This window comes from Podarcis liolepis (assembly GCF_965112155.1).
Source record: "Podarcis liolepis genome assembly, chromosome: 5".
NCBI classification, from domain to species: domain Eukaryota; kingdom Metazoa; phylum Chordata; class Lepidosauria; order Squamata; family Lacertidae; genus Podarcis; species Podarcis liolepis.
The window spans coordinates 51,639,448-51,664,409 of record NC_139556.1 but is presented as its reverse complement, the minus strand read 5'-3'; the positions used below and the strand labels follow the sequence as shown (position 1 = coordinate 51,664,409).

Below are 24,962 nucleotides of genomic sequence, written 5' to 3'. Positions count from 1 at the left end.
ACAGCTGGGAATAAAACTGGCATGTTTACATTCAATTTCCATGAATCCTGGCTTCTTATTACACACAAATCAGGGGCAATTGTTTAAGGTTAAATTAAACAAGTCAGCTTCACAATCCATGGTTTGAAGTTGGCTTGTTCTGAAACTTAAAAAGAGTTTGTTTTATGCCATAACTAACAAGCCAGAAATTTTAAGTCTACATGCCAGAAGTCCTTCTCTTGGTCATATGGGAGGAGGTGAGGTAGCATATTAATCTGAGGCTTCACTCTGCTCATTCTAGTTTGTTCATATAGTCATAAAACATGTTTAGTGTGTCCAAAGAGAAACAACAACAACAACAACAACAACAACTAGTATTGCTAGTGCTATGACATCAGCACTTAGCTTCAGAAGGAACAGATTCTAAACATGGCTGCAGTAGCTATGAACCAGAATACCAAGAATGACAATTGGCCCTTGAACCATTTCAACTTTGCCTCTCTTTTAGATATGAACTTGCAGGGCCAAGGACAGATGACTGTTTTGCAACCTTTCCATGGACTACCTGAATGGAGTGTGCAGACCATATTTTGAGAAACTCTGGTTTGAACACAAGCCAGGACTCCCAAGTAAATCACACACATACATAGACACAATATTAACTAGATTACGCTGGAACCTTGTAACCAGGCAATATATTCTGTACAATATATCACATATGCTTTAGAAAGTCATTTGAAACTAAGCGCATTACCTGGAAACCACCATGTTTAGTTGGGTCAAGAAAACAAACATTGTTATCACTCTTACAAACAGGCCATATTGTTTACACAAATAATTAGCTTTCATGCTGAGTCCACCTTTATAGCTGAAATCACTTGTCACTGTAAATCAATTTCAAATGAGAAACATGGCTGTCTGCAAGTAATACTGAAAACTCTGCCTTGTGTCCAATATTTATATAAGCAACAGAACAGATTACCATGTGAATACAAAATGGATTGTCAGCACAGTGCATCTGTGAAAAATAAATACTCCTCTTTGTTTCTTTTAGGATTTGTAGCTGCTTAAAGAAAATAAACCAAGTTAAGTTTATACCCTAGGATAACATATGTCTTTACAAAACATGTGTTACAGTGCACTGAACCATCATTAACACCTAAGCCATCCAAACAATAATTAATTAATTAATTAATAATAGTAAACCTACTGTTTCAAGAACAGAGTTAAGAAAGGGGAAACTGTAACATAAAATAGGACTGGGAACACCTTGACTTTTCCTCATCCAAAGTAGCCAAGTTCAGCTAAAAAAACCACACCTTGGTGCATTCACAGTATGTACAAAATTGTGTCCTTTATTTATTGGAAGGATCTTGGAGGGAAAGGACAGATATCATATGACTGCAGACATTATTATAATAATAATATGCACATCAGGGTAATGCTTGCAACTGTTGCCACGAAAGGTAAGATAGAGGAAAGCTATTTCTACAGAATATAACAACTTTAAATCAAGGCAGTTACTAAGTAAGCCAAATAGTTAATGCTCGACATGAGAAAGCAGACAGCTTTCCATTTTACATGCAATATGGATTACAGAAAGTTATGCAAGTCTCAAAATTATCCCCCATTGTATTTTCAAATGCTAAGTTTTACAAGACTTGGTATTTTCATAAAAAGTGACATTTTCAAAAATGGAAGGTTTTTTATTTGTTTTTTGCCTTAATCTCAGTTCTTTCCTTTGACAGGATTAAAGACTGAAATGGCAGACTTCAGTAAGCTCACTAAGATACTATTACTGAGAGACATTTGACTGAGTCTATTTACACTATTATTTCACAACTACTTCAAGTTTACCAAGTAGTTGAAAAAATGGCATTTTATTAGAGTATGTATCATGCCACACCTACTGCAATTTCTTGCAATGGGGGGAAAAAACTAAAAGAGGACCCAATAAGGTTACATATTTTGATATGTTTATTACATTGGGTGTCATGAAAGTCCAGCTCAAGCCAACAACAGAGTTCCTTGTAGTCATCTACCAGTGAAGTAGCAGCATAATGTACCCCAGTTGTCTTCTCTAGCCATTAATGCTAATAACCCTCTAGGAATGCCATCAATTTTGGTACCATCCAGTGTTGGCCATTTACTGGATGACATCAATTCAACCATATGATTAAGTTGGCTTGTTTTATAATAGCTATTTCAATTCAGAATGCCTCATCTGCCAACCAATAGGTAGATAGATATAGTAAGACTGTTTTCTTTAACCCAGTTGGCACATAATGCTAAACTATGTTTCAGCATTATGAGAGAAAGCAGTATGAGGAGCTTGTGCACTCCTTCCTCCTCCTCCTCTAAAGTGACCAACTGAAGAAGCATCTACTTCTGTTTAAGATTAGCTACAGTTTGGCTTTGTTGAAACCCTAAAACGTGACTAACCTTAATTATGTTTAGCATAAGCAAGTCAGCTGCATAACCCAGGGTTCAAAGATGGCTTGTTTCTACTAACCATAGTTAAGGCCAGTGCTTTTTTTCAGGGGGGACGTAAGGGTATGCAGTACTGGCACCTCTCTTTTTTGGTTAAAAAGTGTGGCACTTACTCTAACAACTTCATGGTGAGTACTGGCACCTATTTTTATGGGGGGGGGACGACACAGTGGTTAAGGCTAAGCATGACCAATTGCATTTAGTCTACAATAGAAGCAAAACCATCTCTTCAGAGCAGTGCGAGAAAGGAGAGCAGATAGCAGGCAAACCCAAGGTTTACTATGGTTCATTCTGTTAATGTTAAAACATGGTTTGGTATTCAATGAAAATGCAGTCTTTGTTAATCGGGAGACTCAACAATTTGTTTGTTTGGAAAAAAGACTAACACCAGTTTAATTTTCCAGGTTTCAGTTTTAACAAATAGTTTGTTCAATGTCACTTAATGGAGAACATCTAAAGTCTAAAGGAAAGTCCTGCCTTACTTCATATCCAACTACTGATTGAAATCAATCTAGTAATGGAAAATGGAAAATTTCCAACCACAACAACTACTGTATATTCCATAGCCAACAACATATGAAAAGGGTTGTAGCTTGGTTATAGGTTATGGGCATTGCATGGGAAAGATCCAAGGCTCAGTTCCTGTCATCTGTAGGGTTAGGCAAGACTCTGGTCTGAAACCCTGTAGCTGCTGCCCATCAGTGTAAATACCAAGCTAGATAACTTGGTGTAAGGCAGCTTCATAGGTTCACCTACCATATTAATCTCAACTTTGAACTGGATAAATAAATCCAGAAACCCCATATGTAGCGACCTCTCATGTACAATATTTTATCTGAAGTATTTAACTTTTGCAGAGTTACATAATAGTATTGATTCTACATGCAGTTTCACTATTACCATGCCCAAACTATCTCAAGAGCATCCATGTGCAATCACAACTATTTCCCATTAATACGTTTGTACATTTGGTTTCTCCATGTAATGGTTTATTTGCAATGTTAGCATATTAGGGGCAATGTGGAAAATTGCAGCCCATGCACCATATAAATTTGCTTGAAACAGATCCATCTTCCATTGTAAGTGACATCTGAAGTAATGCACTGGACAGGTTTAATAACCTAGAATCTTTGTTCAAAATCAATTATACACCAATATGTAAAGGGACATGATTTGATTAAAGTCTCACTATTTTTAGTCATTGTACATCAAGCTGTCTAATTTATCCTCACTGCTTATATAACAAAAGTATGAAAGCAAGACCTAAGGTGGGTATTTTGCAACTGGAAATAATTATAGAGGACAATTTATAGTAAGAAAAAACTGTTTTGTCAACTGCCCATGAACAAATTTAGCTCTTTCTGTCAACTTGCAAAACAAGAAATTGTTTGAAAATATCCAGTCTTATGACATTTGAGGTCCCTATACTGTGATTTAGTTTCTAGGTCACAAAGGACCATTATTCACATGCTAATCCATTACAATTCATTTATTTCAGTGGGATCAATTTCTACATAAGTGTTTATAGGTGTAAATTTTAAAAAATAGCAGTGGTATGGGGAAATCAGAATATTTCTCATTACAATGGAGGTTGTAAGGATTGAACCAAGGATCTTAGATTTACATAGCATGTGCTCTGCCATGGAGCTATGTCGCCTATCCTCACCATCCAAATATTACTTTTGCATGGAAGGGCTGTGGCTTCATCTGATCCTGTGGATACTCTGTGTAAGATATCCTACCTCTCTCTACAGTGTTGTCACTGGCTTTGCCACCACAAATAAGGCTCCTTCTCGTGTTGCCACCCTCGCAGCACACAAAGAAGGGGCCTCAGATGATGATCACTGGGTCTTGGTCAGTTCATATGGGGAGAGGCGGTCCTTCAGGTATTGCAATCCTGAGCCATTTAAGGCTTTATAGGTGAAAACCAGCACTTTCACTGGGACACAAAACTAATTGTCAGCCAGTGCTGTCGAGCCAGGATCAGTGTAATATGCTCAAACTGTCTTGCCCCAGTGAGCAACCTGGCCGCCAAACTGCACCACCTGAAGTTTCCAAACCATCTTCAGAGGCAGCCCCACCTAAGAACAATAGTCTGGAACATGAGTTGGCAGGGGACAAGATTAACTTAATCTTGTCCCCTGCCAACTCATGTTCCAGACTATTGTTCTGCTCGTAAAGGAGAATCTGAGTATTTTCACTAGCAGCTTGAGTGAGTTTTAAACAGGGTGGATAAAAATCAAAGTTTTTAAAAAAATAATAATTAAAAAATCAGTTTTTTAAAAAAATTAAATTGGATTTTTAAAATAAAATGCTTTTGGAGGAAAAATCTTTCTAAAGATAGTTTTCTATTTAAGTTACATTATAGCCCAAAGGCTATTCATCAGGAAATGAGGATTTGTTTCAAGTTTTTCATGTGTGCTAAAACTCAGTCTAAGGTTTTTATTTAATTGTTTACCCACATCGGTTAACAAACATAGATACATATGCTTTAATGTTATTGTTTTAGTTAAATAAATTGTTTAAATTGTTATTAAGGAAATGATTATTTTTCTCCTTCCAATAAAGTACAGCAGAAAAGTTGTCCAAATATAAACAATAATTTCATAATTATCTGTCTATGTATTTCTGATAGGTATAACCAAATCAGTAATTTTTTGATGTAACTGTAAAAACTACGCTGAACATTTATTATTCCAAAAATGAAACCTTCCTCTGGTTGTAAATATTAAGAGGATGCCAGCAGGGTTGAACCTTTTTGTAAAAAATGATTTAAATCAAGCCTTGCTGACTAGTGATTTAAATCGTTATTTAAATCTATTCGATTTAAATCAAATCCACCCTGGTTTTACACATTTTTTCAATTTGAGTAATTGGTTTCTGGTATCACCATAATGCCAAGAATAAACATCTTGTAGGTTAAAACACAACACACACATCATCATCAGTTTTTAACTTCTTTTAAAACAGTTCTCTCTTTCCTGCTGGTCTAATTCCTACTCTGCTGTCTAGTTATATGTGTAGTAATACTGCCATCTGGTGTTGAAATGTATGTAACTACTATGTATGTTAAGCGAAGAAACACATATTTACAAAGTACGCAATTGGGTTGTGGGCAGGTGGTATTTATTTGCAAAAGAAATCCCCCAGATGTATTCAGATTGCTTCCCCTTACTGGCCCTCTGTGCAAAAAGGAGCTGATACACAGAATAGGGAGACCAGTGCGACTCCCGCACTTTCACCAACTGTTGCTTATTTCCCTCGGACATCTGCCCACTAATAAAGATTGGGATTCAAGTACAATTGTACCTTGGAAGTCCAACAGCTTAGTTCCCGAATGTTTTGGCTCCTCAATGCCGCAAACCCAGAAGTGACTGTTCCGGTTTGCGAACTACTTTTGGAAGCTGAATGTCCGATAGGGCTAACGCTGCTTCCGATTGGCTGCAGGAGCTTTTAGAAGCCAATCAGAAGCCGCATTTTGGTTTTCAAACATTTTGGAAGTCGAACAGACTTCCGGAATGGATTCCATTTGACTTCCAAGGTATGACTGTAATTTGAAGGCCAGGGGCCCAGGGAGGAAAACAACAACTGTATATATGTACAGGAAGAGCACAAGGGCCAATCCTTATGTCCATTAGCTGGCCCAAGAATTGACAGGGGAGATTTCCATTGGGATCTACAGAAATCTCTCTCAAAGAATGTGGGGAGCGGTGTAGGTGAGTGTGTGAGAAATAGATCCTGCCCTTAATATTTTGATACACTGTATTCATAGTATTATTTCAGTGCTATTTATTTAAACAAATTTTTTGATGTAATTGGGTAAAAGGTTACATAGCTACTTCATGTGCATATTCTTAAAGGTGGAGGGGTTTCCTATTGGTTTTATCTCATGAACTTCTTAGAGACAAGAAGTGAGTACTTTGTATTCAATTGTGTTTGCTTGTCAAGTTATTAAGTGAAATGAGGGGAAATATGAGCCATTACATAAAAATAATATAAAATAGCATATATATAATTTACCGTCTTGATAAAAGATCTTTCTTTTTCTTCCCAAACTTTTTCACCCAATTCAAATGTGCAATGAATAGATACTTCTCTCTCATAGGATCCAAAAATAAGTAATCTGCAACACAAGAATATCAGTAGCATTAACACAAACATATATTTTAAGCCATCATTCATTGTTTGTAACTGGGTTAACATTTGCCCATATTAAGGAACCCCTTAAAATATTAAATAACTTGAATGTATAGCTAAGCCCACATGATTCTACTTGACAAATGTCGCACAAGTAACATCGGAAGTTTTATAAAGTACTTGCCCCCTCTAGTGGGAAAGGAGGATACATGAACTTGTTCAGATGCAGTTTCTCAATTTCTCAAAAACATAACATGCACACTGAAGTAGGCAGAAAGTTGAATCTTGCACTATTACTACATATGTAACAGTGATAAAGAATGAAGAAAATTGATCATATTTTAATTGATCAATTTTGTATTAACAGCCTAGTACTCAAGACATGCATGCTTCCATATTCTGGCATGCACACCTAACACCATCACAGAAGAGGTGTGATAGGAAGAAAAAATAATGATCATATTTAAAAGCCGGCCCAGGATCTACCAGATCCCAAGTAAGTCTAACTACCATATCACAACAGCATCATGCACAGTCTGCAGCCTAGAGCTGGCAAAAGGATCAGGCCCAACAGTCCTTCTCAATCCCATTGCCATGAGCTGCTGGGCTGTAGCTCTGCAAGGACTCATCAGCAAGGAGGACGGATTTGTCTTGCACACTAAAATATTAAAATACCAGCGGATAAAATGTAATTCATATACTGCTGTCTGCTATTTTGATGTTATACTTTACATTACTCTGTCAAGTGAATTATCTGTATTTCATCTGCTTGACAGCTCCTATCATCAGTTTTGTTTTTAGAATCTTTCAACAATTAAAACCTTGCAGATATCAGAGGCAGGGAGCTATTAGTATTATAAACTTGATGTTGTAAGTGCAACTGTCAACAAGTACTCTGAATATTTGTTCTGTTATAGAACCCACTAAACAAAGCTGTGCTCATAACAAAAAGCTAATCATCCCCGGCCTCCAAATCAACCAGCCTTAGATTTCAGTAGACCAGATCAGTAATTGCAACTGTTATGAGTTTTAAGGGTTGACAATACATTTTAAATTTGAACTGCTATCTAAAGATCTGCTTGACAGAGTTACTCATTTTTGCTCAAGAAGTGCTAAGGCAGTACTTCTATACAAATTAACATGGCAGTAAACCACACTGAACACAGCAAGCACTTGATTGCACCATTAATACTTAAGCATGAAGCAGTGTTACAGTTACAGTCTATTCCTACTCCATTTAGAACACCAACAAAATGAAAAAAGGTATTCTTCATTTGAAATACATTTTCGAAGATACAAAAAAAAGAAGATACAAAAGAAAAGAAAAGAAGAAAATCTGCTAATAGAAGCTGCGAGCAACAGCTCCTAATCGTCTTTGTAATTAGCAGAGAAAAGCAAACTAATGTAAAGGAACACATATTTAGGAATTAATTTTAAATAGTGTTGGTTAACAAACTCATTTTGTTTTTAAGAGCTACAGTCACATTCCACAATCCACAAGGGAAATCCAATGGAAGACATTCAGTGAAACCAGACATGCAGAGAGTACCAAGAACATACCTTGAACATTCTATTAAGGAAACTTTCAGTCGTCCTTCAGTTAGTGAAAAATTTTGTATACTGAGATTCCAATCTCTAAATTCTTCAGGTGGCACAACTTGAAATGGAAAAAACGGCTTGAACCTAGTCAAAATATATGTATAAATAGGTTAAAAACTTTCCCCCATAGGTGAAAAAAGCATACAAAATTTACACACTGCAACGAAGAGATGAAAAGTCTGATTGTAAGAACAAAGCAACTGCGTAAGTAACACTATACAATACAGTGGTACCTCGGGTTACATACGCTTCAGATTACAGAAATAGTACCTCGGGTTAAGAACTTTTTTTCAGGATGAGAACAGAAATCGTGCTCCGGCGGCGCGGCAGCAGCAGGAGGCTCCATTAGCTAAAGTGTTGCTTCAGGTTAAGAACAGTTTCAGGTTAAGAATGGACCTCTGGAACGAATTAAGTACTTAACCCAAGGTACCACTGTATGTCGAATTGAAAATTAACATGATTTTGTCAGATTTGTTTAAGAAATATATGAAACAGTTATCAATTGGAAACTTGATTTAAACAGTCTTTTTTCTTGCCAATTTAAATCACTGATTAAAATTAATCTACCCAGCCCTTACCCTCTTCCCAAACTTTCCCCCCATAGGTCACTTGAAAATTGCTGAGTGTCTTGTTGGACCATTTGATGTTTATTCTGTCTGTTGTAGAAATTGTAATGTGCTGTGCTAGGTGCTGTATCATTTTTAATTGTATTTTTATTACTTTTTTATTTCTTATACAGTGGTACTTCAGGTTACAGACACTTCAGGTTACAGACTCTGCTAACCCACAAACAGTACCTCGGGTTAAGAACTTTGTTTCAGTATGAGAACGGAAATCGTGCTCCGGCGGCGTGACAGCAGCAGGAGACCCCATTAGCTAAAGTGGTGCTTCAGGTTAAGAACAGTTTCAGGTTAAGAATTGACCTCCAGAACGAATTAAGTTCTTAACCCGAGGTACCACTGTATTGTATTTTATTGTATTACAATTTGAATACATTGAAGTTCAAAGAACTCAAATATTAAGTGTTCTTCACAGACACACTGTGGACCACTGTTTGCCGATCCCTGCAATAAGGTATTTGCCTGACATGCAGATTAGAACTGAATGGCCATGTCCCTATCGCCAGATGTTGAGGCTGGCTTTTGTTGCAACAGCAAAAGCCACTTTTTACCCTACTGAAACTAAAGTCAGCCAGCCTATTCATGTTATAAATTAATGATTTGCAAATATCTGTTTCTTCCATCAATATATTTTGGGATCCCTAAAATCTCCGTTGGGCCTGGAAGTTCCAGAGGCTCAGACAAAGTTTCCAAGTTATCCACAGAAGTTCAATTTTTACTGAGTAACAAGTTGCATATGGCTTGCCTCCTCAAGACACCTTATTCTTTATACTCTATGGTTTGAAGTTGGCTTGTTTCAGTAATCTATCTTTAAGACTAACCACAGTTTAGTTTGGTTCAGACCCACTCTAGTCATAGTTCGGCACTAAAATTGCCCTGGTTGGTGACTTATTATGAGAGAGACAGAGAGTGTGCAACCTTGTAGATCCTCATTTATCTCTCAAAAGCTTTTTGATACCACTGACCCTAAGTGTCCTTTTGGAGGTTGAGGATTGGAGGCACTGTGGTATGGTGGGTGTTTTTCCAGCAGGGCTGTCTCCAGACAATAAACATTGGGAGACCTCTTCTAGGTGCCTTGACAATTAAGCAGAAGAGTCCTGCAGGGTTTTGTTCTGTTCCCACTGCTGTTTAATGAAACCATGGTGAGAGCTATTGAGGAAGTATGGAGCATAGCATCACCAATATACTGATGAAACGTGACTCTATTTTTCCATAAGCTGGTCAGATGGTATAGGTGCTGGTGTGTGTGGCTTCAATGGCTAAGAGTGTCTATCAGCATTTATGGCTAGTTTGCCAGCTATGGTCATTCCTAGACCAGGATAGCCTAGCAGCCCATGCCCTAGTAACCTTCTAATTAGATTACTCTAACATGTTCTACAAGGGACTGCCCTTGAATACTTGAAAGCTGCAGCTAGTGTAAAATAGAGCTGCAAGGATTCTAAGTGGTGTTGCACTCATTGCCAAATGTTACTGGGATCAATTCAGGGGGTTTGTTAGCTTATAAGCAGGCTTGTGCAGAAGTGGAAGCAGCCGGGTACACTTGCCCTGGGCCTCAGAGGGACTAGGGACTGGCTGCTTTTTTGAGTTTATAAATTTCTTCTAACAAAATTCATGCCCTGGGCCTCAGACGTCTGCCTATAAGTCCTAAAGAACTTGGAACCCAAATACTTGAAGGAGTGCTTCTGCCTATATCAGCCTGCCTGAGCCATTGGATCTCATTGACAGCTTAGCTCAGCAGTGATTCTAGAGAGGGCTTTCTCTGTAGTGCACACATTTATTGAACTGCCCCCTCCGAAAGGTGCATAATGTACCTTCACTACTGTAATTCTGGTGCCATCCAGACAGCGTTTTGCCCAGGCCTTCACAGAATACTGAACAAAACAGAATCTCTGGATGAGATCAGCCACAAGAAAAGCAATCAGTTTACTGCAGCTATACATCTCATTTTAATTGTGTAGTTGTATTAATTATTTGGAAGACTGATTTAGAATTTGTTTTATTGCTGTTTTAATGTGCAATTGTAAACTGCCCTAGGATTCTGTCACCTAATGGGCAGTATGAAATTGGGTTTTTAAAATATAACAACAACAACAACCTGTGGTTAGTTAAAAATGGAAGCGAAAGCTTCTATTCTCTTTAGAACTGAACAGGCAGTTCACCTCGGCTTGTTCATGTAATGATAAATCCAGTTTTTAACCATAGCTTATTGTTACAACCAGATGCAGCCAAGTAAATGCCAAGATAAAATTACTATAGACTTCTATCCTTCTAAGCAGAGTTCACATTAATTTGCTCACCTTTGCATACATAAAATGTTAATGGATGCAGATACCAGCATGCTAGTATCTTAATGGATACAATACTAGCATGCTAGTATTGGAATAACTGCTGAAAAATAGTTTTCTCAACAGGAACAGCATAAAGAAATAAAATAACTCCCAACACATTCTAATCAGAACTATCTGTCAATGTTGTGCCACTGAAATTATGAGTTTATGTGTGTCCTTTCACTGACCTCCATGAGAAGGGTAATATCAAATGACAGGATTGCACAACAAACCCTTATGCTCTCCAGAGGGGCAGCTGTGTTAGACTTAAAGACTAACAAATTTTACAATGGTATCATTTTATTATGCTATTCAGAACAATTTCCTCCTTATCATGTGGGATAGTGTTTTCCGAAAAGCAAACTTGTACTGGAAATAATCAGTACAAGTTATTTTTGTTAGAAGCTAATGTTTATATACTATTACCAAGACAGTAAGTTTATAACACAGACTTCTACTATGGCCTGGCATATACAATATAACTATTGCAATACATTTTACACCCTGCAGATCTGATAACTGATCATATGGCTACATTTGCTGCAGATACAAACTTTACCAGTGCTGCAGAACTACAGTGCTCTACTACTCTAACCAAGGGTGCAGATGTTTATCTGCATTCACAATGCAGTTTACAGAACCTTGTCAAGATACCCATTGCATATTATTTAAGTTTAAAAGCAAAGAGAGCAGAATGGAATTTGGCATGTTTTTCAATATGGAACTCCCCAAAATAAATAACTGTCTCCATGAAGCAGCTTGTGAATTCAATTTAAAATAATTCTCAAGCTCAGCATAATTTAAAATTGGATTTTCTTGAGACAAAGAAGATTTGCAACTTTAGGCAGATCCATTTTCCACCAGCAAAAGATACAGAACCTGTTCTACAGCTAGGTTTAGCTGAACTGTAGCGCTCATTTTAAATTTGTAAGATACAACTAGTCAAAGCTTCAGTAATGTGTGTCAATAATATATTATATAAATACATGATTGTTTCAAGAATAAGCAGGCTTCAACAAATCCACTTGTCATGGTTAGTGTGGCACCACCCCTGAAGAGGATGACAAATGGTTAGTCTTTGTCATCAACTTCAATTTTCACCAACTTGAAAATTCTTTAAATTTATCCACCCTCCTAGAAGATTAATACAATTTTGGGAAGAGGTTAACCCAGCTACCATCTGCCAAACCTACAAAACTGGGGAGGGCTGAATACTTCAATCAAGCACTATCTTAAATAGAATAACGATCTATAACTTATTATTGCATTTTTATCCCATCCTTCCAAAGTGATCAGACTGGTGCACTTGAACTAATATATTTTATACTCAAAACAACCCTGTGATGTAAGTTAGACCTCAATACAATAACTGGTCCAAGGTCACAGAATGAGCTTCATGGCAGAGTAGAATATGAAAAGAATCTCTCCAGCTCTAGTCCAACACTACCCACTAAACTACACTGCCTGACCTGCTTTGGAAGTCCCTCTAGCGAATACACAAGACAGATGTTGCACAATCCTCTTCATATTTATTTATACATGAAAGTTATACTCAGAAAGTTCTGAGTTAAATACAGCTTCTTAATTAAATGTACTTATGATTGCATTCATTTTTAATTTCTAAGGTATGACCAGTTAAAACTTCAGTAATGTGTGCCAACATCATTATATAAACAAGCATAACTTCCTAAATATATCTGTTATTTTTAGCTGCCACCAGGAAAGATGCTTGCCATCATCAGACTATAAAAATAAAATGATTTCTCTTATCCTTTTGAGACAGAGATTCAGCATTAAACTTTCCACTATTCTGTCTCATATTTTCAACATACAACACCTTTGAAAACCTCTTAAGTTGTTGAGTTCTTAAAATATGTCATCGAAAACAGTAATTTAGTGCTGCCAATTTAACCTTAACTAAAGGCTAAAAATTGAATGCATGTGTCCCAATGAATTTAGTGGCGTTTATTCCCATGTAACAGGAATAAAATCAGGCTATAATAACAGTTATTGCAGTTATTAACTCTTGGCTAGCTGCTTATATATCCTACCATAGTGAGGAAACATTGCAGAAGCAGTATGTAAAAACACATAAAACTTAAAATAGACTCTTGTTACTTCTTCTTTCACACAATCTTTAAGAAACATATAGTAAAATGATGTGTCCTTGACTGACACCCCTGACCATTATCGAGTTACAAAGATGTTTCTGCTGAACAGAAGTTTGGAGGTTTGAGGAATGTATCTTCTAAACGTACGTCTGACTACTTTCAAGTTATGAAAATACTATCTTCCCATTACTGTCATAAGAACAAATGTAGGAAGAAATTTGAAACAGCCCTAAAAAGTACATACACAAATGCATGTGAACAGGGCTTTATGTGGGGAGGAAAGAAGCAGCCACAAGGAGCTGCTGTTTTGAGCGGAAAAGTGGGGGAAGTTTAAAACAGAATTATTACAAAATCTCCACACACCCCTCCAGCAGCTTTCCCTCCTTGAAAGGTTCCATATAAAAGTTTACAAGAGTACTTAGGCATTGCTACTCGCACTTCCATGGTGGAAAATAAGTTTGGAGGAAGATATGATTTGGAGTAGATGGTTGGCAGGGAAAGGGGTTAAGTACATACACAAACACACCCCAGTCAGATTTCAGAGGGTGCTTTTCATTTTTAAGAACACACATTTGCATGTGATATGCAGTTGCCCCTCACAGAAAATAAGGAATATTTTCCCAGTTTTAAAAGATGTGTTGTGACAAAGATGTGAAATAAAATCAAGTACTCCATTACTGCTCTTGCATTTCAAATTAAAATGCTGCAGTGACTAGAAGCAATAACTGGCAGAATTCTCACTTCAACGCAGTTCTTAAAGGCACAGGAGTCCTCTCAGGACATAGATCTGGCACCCCATGACCTCTTGGCTCCCTCACCCACATCCCCAATGCTTTTCCTTTGGCCTCTTGGCTCCTATACTTGCCTTTCCCTCAGGATCATATATTTCACCCTGCTTTTCTTCATTTGCCTAGCCTCTGGGCACACTCTACTTCATACATTCCCTATCCTCCCAGGCCTTCTCCCAGTCAGCTTAGCTCACCCCATACAGCTTTTCTTTCAATAAAGTCTATGGGGTTCTACACCCAGACAGACAATTATTCCTTTTTATAACTTAGACAGTGAACCTTTTGTTGCCAAGTTCTTGGTTCTCTGAGGAGTTAGAATGTTCTGTGCCATCACACAAGCTCATCTGATGTCCAAGGCATCATTGCAAGAATCATGTTATAACAGACACCAATTATGTTCAGTTCAATTTCTATAATAAAGAACTGTCTCAAAGTAAAAAACGTAAACTATATTTGTAACTTATGCTTTTTGGAATATACACTGGCAATTTTTAGAATGCAGGAAGATAGAGGATTAACATAATGGTTCCCAGAAAGAATATTCTCCAGTTACCTAGAGTTTACTTGAAAATATTAATAATTGTTCCGCACAATAATTACCTTTTACTGTTGTATCTGTGATGCAGAAATGTTACAGAAGCTCTAATAAAGATGGTTAGCTATTCAACAAAGGCAAGGGAGAAACAATATGCAAGAGTATACTATAGAGACAGACAAATCTGAGGAAATATGTTGATAAATGGTCAGAATGAGGATTCACATTATTCATTCTTTCCTAAACACCATAGGTGCCACATAAAATGGTTATGCCATATTCCGAAAGATAAAGAATTCCACTGGGAAACTGTTAGCATCCTGCAAACCTAATCTAAGAAACAAATTGCAAAAAAGTATATTTCAATTTAAAATTACCATACCTGCAAGTTAAAATCATATTTCTCAAGTGAAACAAAAAAGTAAAGAATTCCGCTCCTTTTATGTAACAGACTAATGTCCTTATTATATACAGAGCTCCCTTACTGATTTAGCTATGTTAAGCAGATTAGGTATCTAATGGATGAACTCGCAAGACCTTGAATTAGGAAACACAGCAGCTGGCAGATTTTTCATATTACTTATGTGGAAATAACTTCTCATAGAAGCAGGTGTGTGAAAAGCAGAACTCAATGCTTTAGTTGCAAAGCACTTTTTGAAATGCATGTAGCAATTTTTTTTTATTATTATTAGTGTAAACCAAGCTTCAATATAAGTTCCCCAGGCAATGAATAGTATACAATAAACCACAGAACTGTCCCCCCAAAACAAGAAACAATACAACTATAATTGTCATAACTATGATAAAAAAATAACCACCGGCAGCTTAGATTATCATTATGCAGTACTGATGTGACCATCTCATAAACCTCTGAAGGCCAAGTGGAGCAGATGCTTCAATTCCGTCTGATGTCTTTTCATCACCTGAAGATGCATCTCCAGATGGAGGAAAACCCATAATCAGGGAGCCATATTGAGAGGTTAAGTATGAAGGGTCTACAAAGATAGGCCTAAGAAAGGAGACAGAAACAACACTGCCTATATGGTGGCCCTGGACAAACAACCATAGTGACAGACGCTGCAAAATTACCCATACTAATTCAAAACAAATAGCAATCCTCTACTATAAGCTTGTAATGGTAAAGGACCTCTGGACTTTATAGCACATGGATGGATGCATATTGTAAGATCTGAGTGCTGAACAACCAAATGCAATTAGGAAGGCTGTTTTCAAGCATTACTCTTCTACAGGAGGTCCCACAGGCCCAAGGGATTGTTTCTCAATACAGGCATTCTTGCTAATTATATATACTTCATTTCCACAAGTCTTTTTCCATGGGACTGGAGCACCTTTGCTAAAATTAATATTTAGATTAATTTTTAAAAAGTAACCTAAAGGGAGGGCATGATGAAAGTTATTAAAATTATGATTTGTGTGGGCAAAATAAAACAAGGTAAGTTTGTCTCCTACTTTCTTAAAACTTGGATGAACTTAGGATCATCCAAAGAAGTTTAATGGTGGAGATTCAGGAAATAAAAAAAGAATTTCTTCTCACAGTGTGTAAGAAATTAAATGAAGTCACTGCTACAAGACACTGTAATGAGCAGTGTTAAGCTATTTTGTAAAGAGTATTAAACAAATACATGGAAGGTGTCTATCAAAGACAGGCCTCCATGTTCAGATGCAGCATGCCACCGAGTATCAGCAGTTGTGGAGCAACAAAGGCAGTGCCCTATTCCCTTCATACCCTACCTGTGAGGCACAGAGATGCACTAGGTTAGCAGCTATGGGAAAGTGGATGCTGGACTAGATTAACTATTAGTCTGCCCTAGAAAGTATCTACTTAAACTCTTAACTTTTCCTTCCACAGCTAGCAATTATACCCATCCACTGATTTATTTGTGGAATCCTCTTGTAGTACTGCACAAAGCTGGGGAGATTGTCTTTACCTGCAAACATCTAATCAGTAACAGCCTCAAAATCTGTGTTGGCTGAATTTGTGTATCTACCACTTGAATGGACATCATTCAACATGCAAATTCACAAAACAGATGTTAGAGAGTAAACCAGTCACCTTCAATGCAACAGTTGTTTGCCCCAGAGAATTAAGTGTCCCAATTAAAAGAATGTTCTAATTCTTTTTTAATTGCTAATACTTACTAGAACAAAATGCAAAACAAAGAACACAAGCAATAGACTATTTACTGTTTTATGTCCATATTGCCACTTAATACCTATATTGTTTGTTTGTTTGTTTGTTTGTTTGTTTTGTTTATATACCACCCTTCAGACAGAGTTGGTTGTATTCTGTAAACCAATAAAAACACAAAAACCAATAAAAACCCAATAAAAACCCAAAAAATACATAATAACAAACAATATATCTGCAGCTTGAGGTCAAAGTTGCCTTCCCCAGTATGGTGTCATCCAGACATTATGAGCTACAGCTCTCATCATTCCTAACCATTTGCCATGCTTGCAGGGATTTGAAGTCCAAAACAACAGGAGAGCAGCACATTGGGAAAAGCTTCATTACCTGAACCTTATTTATCCTATGCATGGGTGATTAGAAATGTTAAAGTACCTTGTTTTTGTACTCTACATTACTTTATCCTTTCCAGGACTTCCAATTCTTGACATACCGCTACTTTAATAGCTTTTTTTAAACAATAGCATTTCATACGCTCTTTGAGCAAAACAGCTATTTTTCTTCATCTCTGAAAGATCCCTTCATCGTTTTCATTTAAGTACCTCTTTGAAAAGGAGTAATTACCACACCACTTCTTTTCAAATCTTATTAATTAGTAAATAGGCTGCCTATTATTATTGTTCTGTCCTTCAGTCATACACTGGTAGGAAGTACTATTCCCAAATATCTGGAAATGACTTGACACCAAGGTGACACCTTGCCAAAAAAGAGAAGAAGAATTTGGACAAATGTCAAAGCCTTGGGGTTGATCCAGCTGGGTCAACACATTACAACTCAGGCATACTTCGTACTGAGAAGATTGATCAGCGTGTATTACTTCAGCCTGCAAGAAATACAATAAAAATGTCTAGCACATTTATGTTTTAGTCTAACCTTTATCCTGATATGCTAGTTTTCTAGTTACCAAAAGCAAGGCTGCAATATGTAACTATCCAGTTAATCAAATATCCATTTTGATTGGCTGAAAAAGGTGCCCATGATCAATAAGGCATCAGGCGCCAAGTCCCAAACCAATGGATTCAAGTTACAAAAAAGGAGATTCTGACTAAATATCAAGAAGAACTTTCTGAGAATAAGCGCTGTTTTGGCAGTGGAACATACTGCCATGAGAGGTGGCGGTCTCTCCTTTCTTGGAGGTTTTAAAGCAAATGTTGGATTGTCATCTGTCAAGTATTATCTAGTTGAGATTCCTGCCTTGCAGGGTACTGGACTAGATGACCCTCGGGATCCCTTCCAACTCTACAATTCAACTTAGAATCATAGCATCGTAGATTTGGACAGATTCTATGATTACACAAACAGTACTTAAAACCTGCAAATGCCACCTTAGAAAAGGATTCCCTCCTCTTTAAATATCTAGTTTGATTATCACTTTAATACTATCCAAGTTCAATATTATTATAATTAAATCAAGTTTAACTAAATCTAGGCCACAGCATCAGAATACACAAACATACAAGATCAGGAAAACTTTTAATCAAGGGAGAAGTTCTATCAACAGAACCAACTGAAGGATATAAGAAAAACAAAAGAAGCCAATTTTAGCTTCACTTGATCTAGAGATGGAAAATATAAAATCAGAGCCAATATTGTTACAAAGCAGCTATTAATATTCTAACTCCTTTTTTTCCGTCTAGGGAGAAGCTGTTTTTAAAAACAGATATGCACTAGATACGTTTTTAAAATACAAGATGTGCCATGTGAGAAAAGGCTCTTATAACCACAAAGTTACATTTTAAAAACCAGTCTAAATTTGGGATTATAGTTCAAATTAGAGACTTGCTAGCTGAAACAGTACATCATTCCAGGAGGGGTTTATTAATACTTCAGAAAGCACCTGGAAGATTGCCTCACCAACATCAGATTATAATAGATCTGGAATCTGCATACTACAAACAGGGAGAACAACAACAGCTAGATCTGTGAAAAAATAACTTTTAACCTTTGGTACTAGCAAAACTTATTAGACTCAGTGGCCATATTTCAGTTAATGAAAACACCAACATATGTAATAATCACAGATCAATTTTGTCACCAGGAACAAGATAAACTCCTATGAGGAACCAAGATCTGTGCTTTCCAAAGTCACTAGGAAAATAGAAACTTGTATCATAAAGGAAAGACCAGAGTTGTCTCTCCCTTTTCCATTTCACTCTTTTTGGCATTTAATTCAACTGTGAGAATGGAAGTGGAAAGTCTTTTTACGATATTTCAGTGTTTTGGGTTCTTCAGCCAAAATTTCCAGCTTAATTAAAAAAAAATAAGCAAGAAGGAACAGCAACCCTAGCCACTAATGTCCACTTATCTAGAAGCAAGTTCCACACACAACGGAACAGACTTCTAGGTAAATATGAAAAGGATTAAAATTTTGAAAAATAAAATAAAAAGCTGTCTATTTTCTGTCTATATTAAGGTATTATCTAATGAATAAAGGAGGTCACTTTTATACTGTGGTATATTCCAGGCTGATTATGGAATAGCCATGCCTGTAAAGTTTAGCTGTTCAACTGTGGAACAGATTCCCATGAAGGGTGGTGGACCCTCCTTCCTTGGAGGTGCTTAAACAGAGGTTGGATAGCCATCTGTCATGTTTGATCTAGTTGAGATTCCTGTAATGCAGGGAGATGGATAATGATGGGGTCCTTTCCAACTCTAGAATTCTATGATTTTATAATTCTGTGGTATCAGTGATTTACTGTCAGTTAGGCCCTACTAAATTTTCTCTACCAATATCCATTGGTTAAAATCCACTGTAATGCAAGGTGTTCACTCACACAATGGGGCTTCTCTCCTCCCTCTGCACCCCCCACTCAAAATCTTTCTGAAAGTTCCAATATTCAGCTTCATTAGATAGCCACAAATTCTGGCATTATGAGGGAATTTTTTCCTCTATCGACTTTCTATGTGCTATGCATAATTTTATATGCTTATTTCATGTTGCCTTACTCATCTAAACTGAAATTCCCCAAAAGCAAAACTTATACCATTTGTTCAATTGCAGAATACTTTGTAGTGTACAAACAACACAATCGCTCCAATGATTAGTTGAACACTGCAAGGCACTCCCACCCCTGAATGAGGGAGTCTGCTTCCTCTCCAAGGGGATCAGGCTGATGGAAACAGAATCTTCTAGTGCTCAGGAACACTTGCTATGTGAAAAACTATCCAACATCTCCCAGCGCCTTGCATGGTAGCTACTATTGCATTTAGAATAAATCCAAGTACTTTATTATTATACATTATAAAGTTCTAAACTTAGTATTTGGGATTGAGATATGTAGGATATCTCAAAATTGGTGTTTTTAAAATGTATGGGCACACATCCACAATCTAACATTAAGCTGAAATACCCTGTACAACTAATGATAAAGATGGTAAAGGGAAAGGAAGGAAGAAGACAAGTAACCACTCCTTTCAGGACAAGCTCCACACAGAAAAATAATTTCTACCTGCATTAGTCGTTAAAAGACAAAACCAAAAACTGTGAAAGGCAGCTGATCTGGACTAAATATCAACAGAGTACATAATCTTTTGAACATGGCATGCGTGTTTTAAAGTGTTAGAAGAAAAGGGTGTAGTCAAGGGGTGTCAATGAACAGACAACAACTTTTCTCTTTCTTCTGCTACTTTGTACAAAGTCATTTTGCCAACAGAGACTATCTACAAAATAAGAGAGCATTAAAACCATGCCTCTTAAAAATTCTAGCAAGTTTATGTAGTTTACCAAAACAAAAAACAACACCCCCCGCATGCTTCCAATTTGCAAACAGAGTTCCATAAATACACTCACCTGTTTGCCAGTTGCAAGCATCCTGGCACCAAACACCCAGCACAAAAATATTCCCACCCCAGGTTGTCCATAAATAGAAGAGTATAAAGAGGAAACACAGAGAGTCCTCCATTCCCAGAGTTCTCTGCAGGTCAAAGAGTACCAAAGAGTGAATGAGATGTTATTTACATCTCTTGCAAGAGAGAGAATATTAGTTATTTTCCCTAAGTAGAGAGGAAAGAAAGACATGAAGTTTCTTTCCTTCCAGAAAGGCTTTTGCAAATCAGAGTAGAAAGGGATTTCATAGGCCACCTAGACCAACCCCCAGCTAGATCCAGGAAATCCAGAGCAAAAGCATCCCCAACAGATGACCAGTCTCTACTTGAAGACCTCCAGCAAAAGAAAGCCCAACCATATACCCCAGATAACTGATTATTGGTTTCATGTTCTTACCACTAAAAAGTTTTTCCTAACAGGCAACCCAAGTCTAACTTAACATGCAACACTCTGGTAACTTAAGCCCATTATATATGCTCTTGCTCTGGGATAGCAGAGAACTATTCAGCCCTTCAGTATTTATGCTTGACAAATCTATGTTGGCTTCTACTAACCATTGCGTTTTGTCAAGATTTATGCTTACAAATTTGTCCCTATCTAATCTGTTCAAGTATCTTTCCTGGTAGCAAAGCAGTCTAATCTTCCTGTTTTCTGAGAACTGGGCCAAAATTTGCCTATCTCCAGTACTTGCCTATTCTCAATGATATCTAACATGATAGACAGAAATTCTGAGAATACATCAGCAGCTTCTTCTAGTACCCAAGAATGCAATACATCTGGCCCTAAAAATCAGAACTCTTTTAAGGTAGCTAGGCATTTTCTGACCAATTCCTCTTCTATCTTAAATTGCAATCCTGACCCTTAATTACTGTTGCACGGTCACATACAGTTCCCCTTTTAGGAGAAAACAAGAGGCAAAAGTAGTTCCTTCTCTTTATTACTGGTACATACTAACATTTCACCATCCTTACAATGAAGCAGGCCTGGTTACCTTCCTCTTCCTTAAACCATACAATCCATTTCATTACATAGTATGCCAGCCTCAGTTTTCCTAACACTGTCCTAACAAGTCTGGGTATGCATCTGTATTTGCCCTCTGTGACGACCTCTCCTTCCTTTCATTTTTTCTAAGTCGGGGGGGGGGGGTAGTTCATCACCAAACTTTTTGGTCAGCAGCATCAGATCTTTACATTTTGCCTCATATTTTTCTCCCATTAGAATTGTGATTTGCCTTTAGTAACTTCTTCACTTCATGAACTCCCACTAGTCTTGGGCTCCTTTCTTTATTAGTATATCTAGCCATGGAATCCTACCTAGCATTTCTCTGAGCTGATTAAATCCAGCTTTCCTGAAATCAAAGGTACATGTTTGGCTCTATTCACCTTAAGCTTTCCACATGATCAAGATTTTCAGCAGACTGGAAGAAAACAGCAGTGAGTTACTGCTTGCACTTTCTTCAAAAAACAACAGAATAAGGGGCACCATGAGGTGTAGAATGGGGGAGTGGGGTCAGTAGTACAACTAAATAATGGCTTGGATAAGACAAACCAAAAATCTGTGGACCTATGCATATGTATACAAACCATTTCTTTCATCTTCTAAAAATGCCACCTTCAGAAGGCATTTTTGCGAATGTTATCATCATTGTTGCTATTACCATGTTTCAAATACTACTAAACAGTGTTTATTAAGAATAAGTCAATAGAAAGTTTTCCTTCCAACAATTCCCCAAACTATAATGTGAGTAAAGTATAGCTTTGCTCCAGTTAAACCCAAAGCACCTTACCTGATTTTATAATGAGGTAAAGTATGTTTGCGCCTAATGACTTTCTTGAACTGGCTGACAATGATGGAAGTAAGTTGTGGCAAGGGCCTTCCTTCGAACTGTGACTTGACTTCAAGACCAATCACAGGCTCGTCGACAAAGGCGAAAGACCAGTGAGTGAAGGGCAAGCGGGTGAAGACCAGCCTCACCCGACCCACCACCCTAGAGATCTTGGCAAAGAGATATGCCGACTTGCCAAAGACAAGGTCAGCATCAATGGCCAAGTGGAAGCCACCGTTGTACTCAACGTCCACTTCAAAGTCTAGTTCCTCGGGGCATCCTTCCTCGCTACAGGTCACCGGCCTCAGGATCTTGATGTTTTTGAAAACGGGCACAACGTTCCCGAAGGCAACGTCTCTCAAGCTGAGCCCCTCCAGCACCTTGCCTGTCACCTTTGTCTGGAGCAGCTCCTCAAACTCCACCTTGATCTTCCTGGTGACCCAGTGCCTGACAAAGCCAGTGTCCTTGAGCTCCCTGAAGAGAAAGAGACAGATGGCATTGAGCCAGTAGAGGGTCTCCTCGGTGAACTCCACCACCGAGCTAGAGGAGGAGTCCGGGTGGGTGCCCTGGTCATTTTTGGAAGGGGACTGGCTGGGGGGCACGCTGCGGGAGCCAGCCCCCTCTTGGACCCCTCCGCCGCCAACGAAGCCGGCGAAGTACTCCTTGAGGCTGGTGTCGGGCACTGCCCGGGTGGTGTAGATGCCGGTGCTGGTCGCCGAGGACGGCCCCTCGGGGGCTTCGGGCTTCCTCCGGTAGAAGAGCAGGATCTGGCACAGCAGCGTCAGGCAGGAGCCCAGCAGAGCCGACAGCAGCATTCCATACACCGACAGCATCGCCTCAGCGCCTCTCGCCGCCCCTCACGCAGCCGCGCCGGCTCCCTGCGAGCCGCCTACCCCGCGGCCCTCGCCGCCTCACGCCGCCGGCGCCACGGCCAGCCCCGCTACCTCCATCTTGCGGGCAGCGGCTTGAGGGGAAACGGGCGCCGCCGCAACTCCGTCAAAAAACAAAAGCAACAACCCGGGGAGCTCGAGGTCGACGCAGTCCCCCCCCCACAACGCTCGCTCCCCTCAGCCGGCCCCAGACGACAAACCGCCGCCGTATCCACAACTCCTTCCCTCCGTGGCCCGCTCCGCCTCACACAGCAGCAGCGGCCGCGGCATCCGGGTCTTTTCTCGTCTTCTCGCGTCCACCGCCCCCTTCCTGAGGAGAGACCAACTGCCACTTCTCTCCCTTTGGCTGCCCCGTCCCCTCTTCTGTCTGGATTGTAAGGGCTGGGGAGGTCCGGCAGTGGGTGGGTTACGTCATAGGCTACGCCATCCCATGCGCTGACCTCATAATACTGCGGAGGGAGGAGGGAAAAAAAAGTAAGGCGGAAAAAAGGAGATAGGAAGTGCGCATGCGTGTTTGTTTCTGGCCCCTCCTCCTCCCTTCTGTTGCTTTTGGTTCCCGCTACTCCCCCCGCCCGTCCGGCATGTTCTGTGTTCAAGGCTGGTTGAGAGGTTAGTGTTTATAAGGCAAAAGGGTTGAAAGTGTGAGGGTCCTTAAAGGCACCGCAAGAAGGAAACGTGGTCGAAGCCTGTTTCGAGGGCAGGCTCGGGCTGAATCCTGTCTCCACCAGGGCGGTTGCGGAAGCGGTGTTTTCTTTATCAGCATAGGATGCAAGCGGTGTTCTAAGAATAACAACAGGGATTCTGAATTCGGACACGAGCGCACCCGCAACCCGCTTTGCTGGCCTGGATTTTATTTGCTCTCTTCCCACCTGGTCCACCGACAAAGCAATTGCAACCAGCGCATTAGTTTATTGAACTTATAAGTCGCTTCCTACAACAGAACGTCCCGAAGCGATAAAGTAAAACATACACAAGCACATCAAAAATATAATTAGAGCAGAAGCATGCTTGGGTGCTACCCGAATGTCGTGGGAAACAAACGTCCTTTTTTTGTTTGCACTTCACCGGCATGCTCCTCCCACCCGCGTCGTTTTCCGATCTCCGTGAAAATCACTCCCTTTCTCCTGCTTTTGGTTCAGATTTAGGCAACTCCTACTGCCAAGAAAATGAATGAAAATATTCTAGCCAAGATAACATTGGCACGCAGCTTATACTTCACTGAACATAACAGTTTCAAGCAAGAAGATAGCCGGACCTTGAAGGATTGCAGAGACTTAAATATGCCGAATCAACACGAAGGATGACTTTTGTAATGAAACAGACAAATTGAAAGGAACCTGTAAACTTTTTCCCCCATGCAAAAATAAGGGGAAGAGGGAGAGGAGCGGGTGCGGAGCGGGAGTGGGTTTTGGGTGTGAAATTAGGCTCTTGTGAACATGACAAAATACCAAATCAAAGTCCAGCGGATGGGGGTTGCCTTTATTTACCCTTTCAAAACAAGGCCTTTAACCTTAAGAAACACGCAGAACTTGTATATTGCTTCATATATGCTATTTACGGACCAGTTACACAATGCAACTGAATTAGGCACAGATTTCATTATGCTAAAGTGAAAAGAATAACAAA

At 38.9% G+C, this 24,962-nt stretch overlaps 1 protein-coding gene across 1 annotated transcript in view; it reads right to left on the bottom strand.

Moving 5' to 3' along the window:
* The window catches only part of PDZD8 (PDZ domain containing 8), a 38,918-nt gene extending 14,220 nt beyond the window's left edge, over positions 1 to 24,698 (bottom strand). The window contains exons 1-3 of the mRNA XM_083504764.1: positions 22,408 to 24,698; positions 8,167 to 8,289; positions 6,490 to 6,592 (exon numbers count right to left, since the gene is read on the bottom strand). Of these exons, the coding sequence (XP_083360890.1) occupies positions 6,490 to 6,592; positions 8,167 to 8,289; positions 22,408 to 23,279 (1,098 nt within the window). The 5' untranslated portion in view covers positions 23,280 to 24,698. The remainder of the gene's footprint in view (positions 1 to 6,489; positions 6,593 to 8,166; positions 8,290 to 22,407) is intronic.
* Between the last annotated feature and the right edge of the window lie 264 nt (positions 24,699 to 24,962).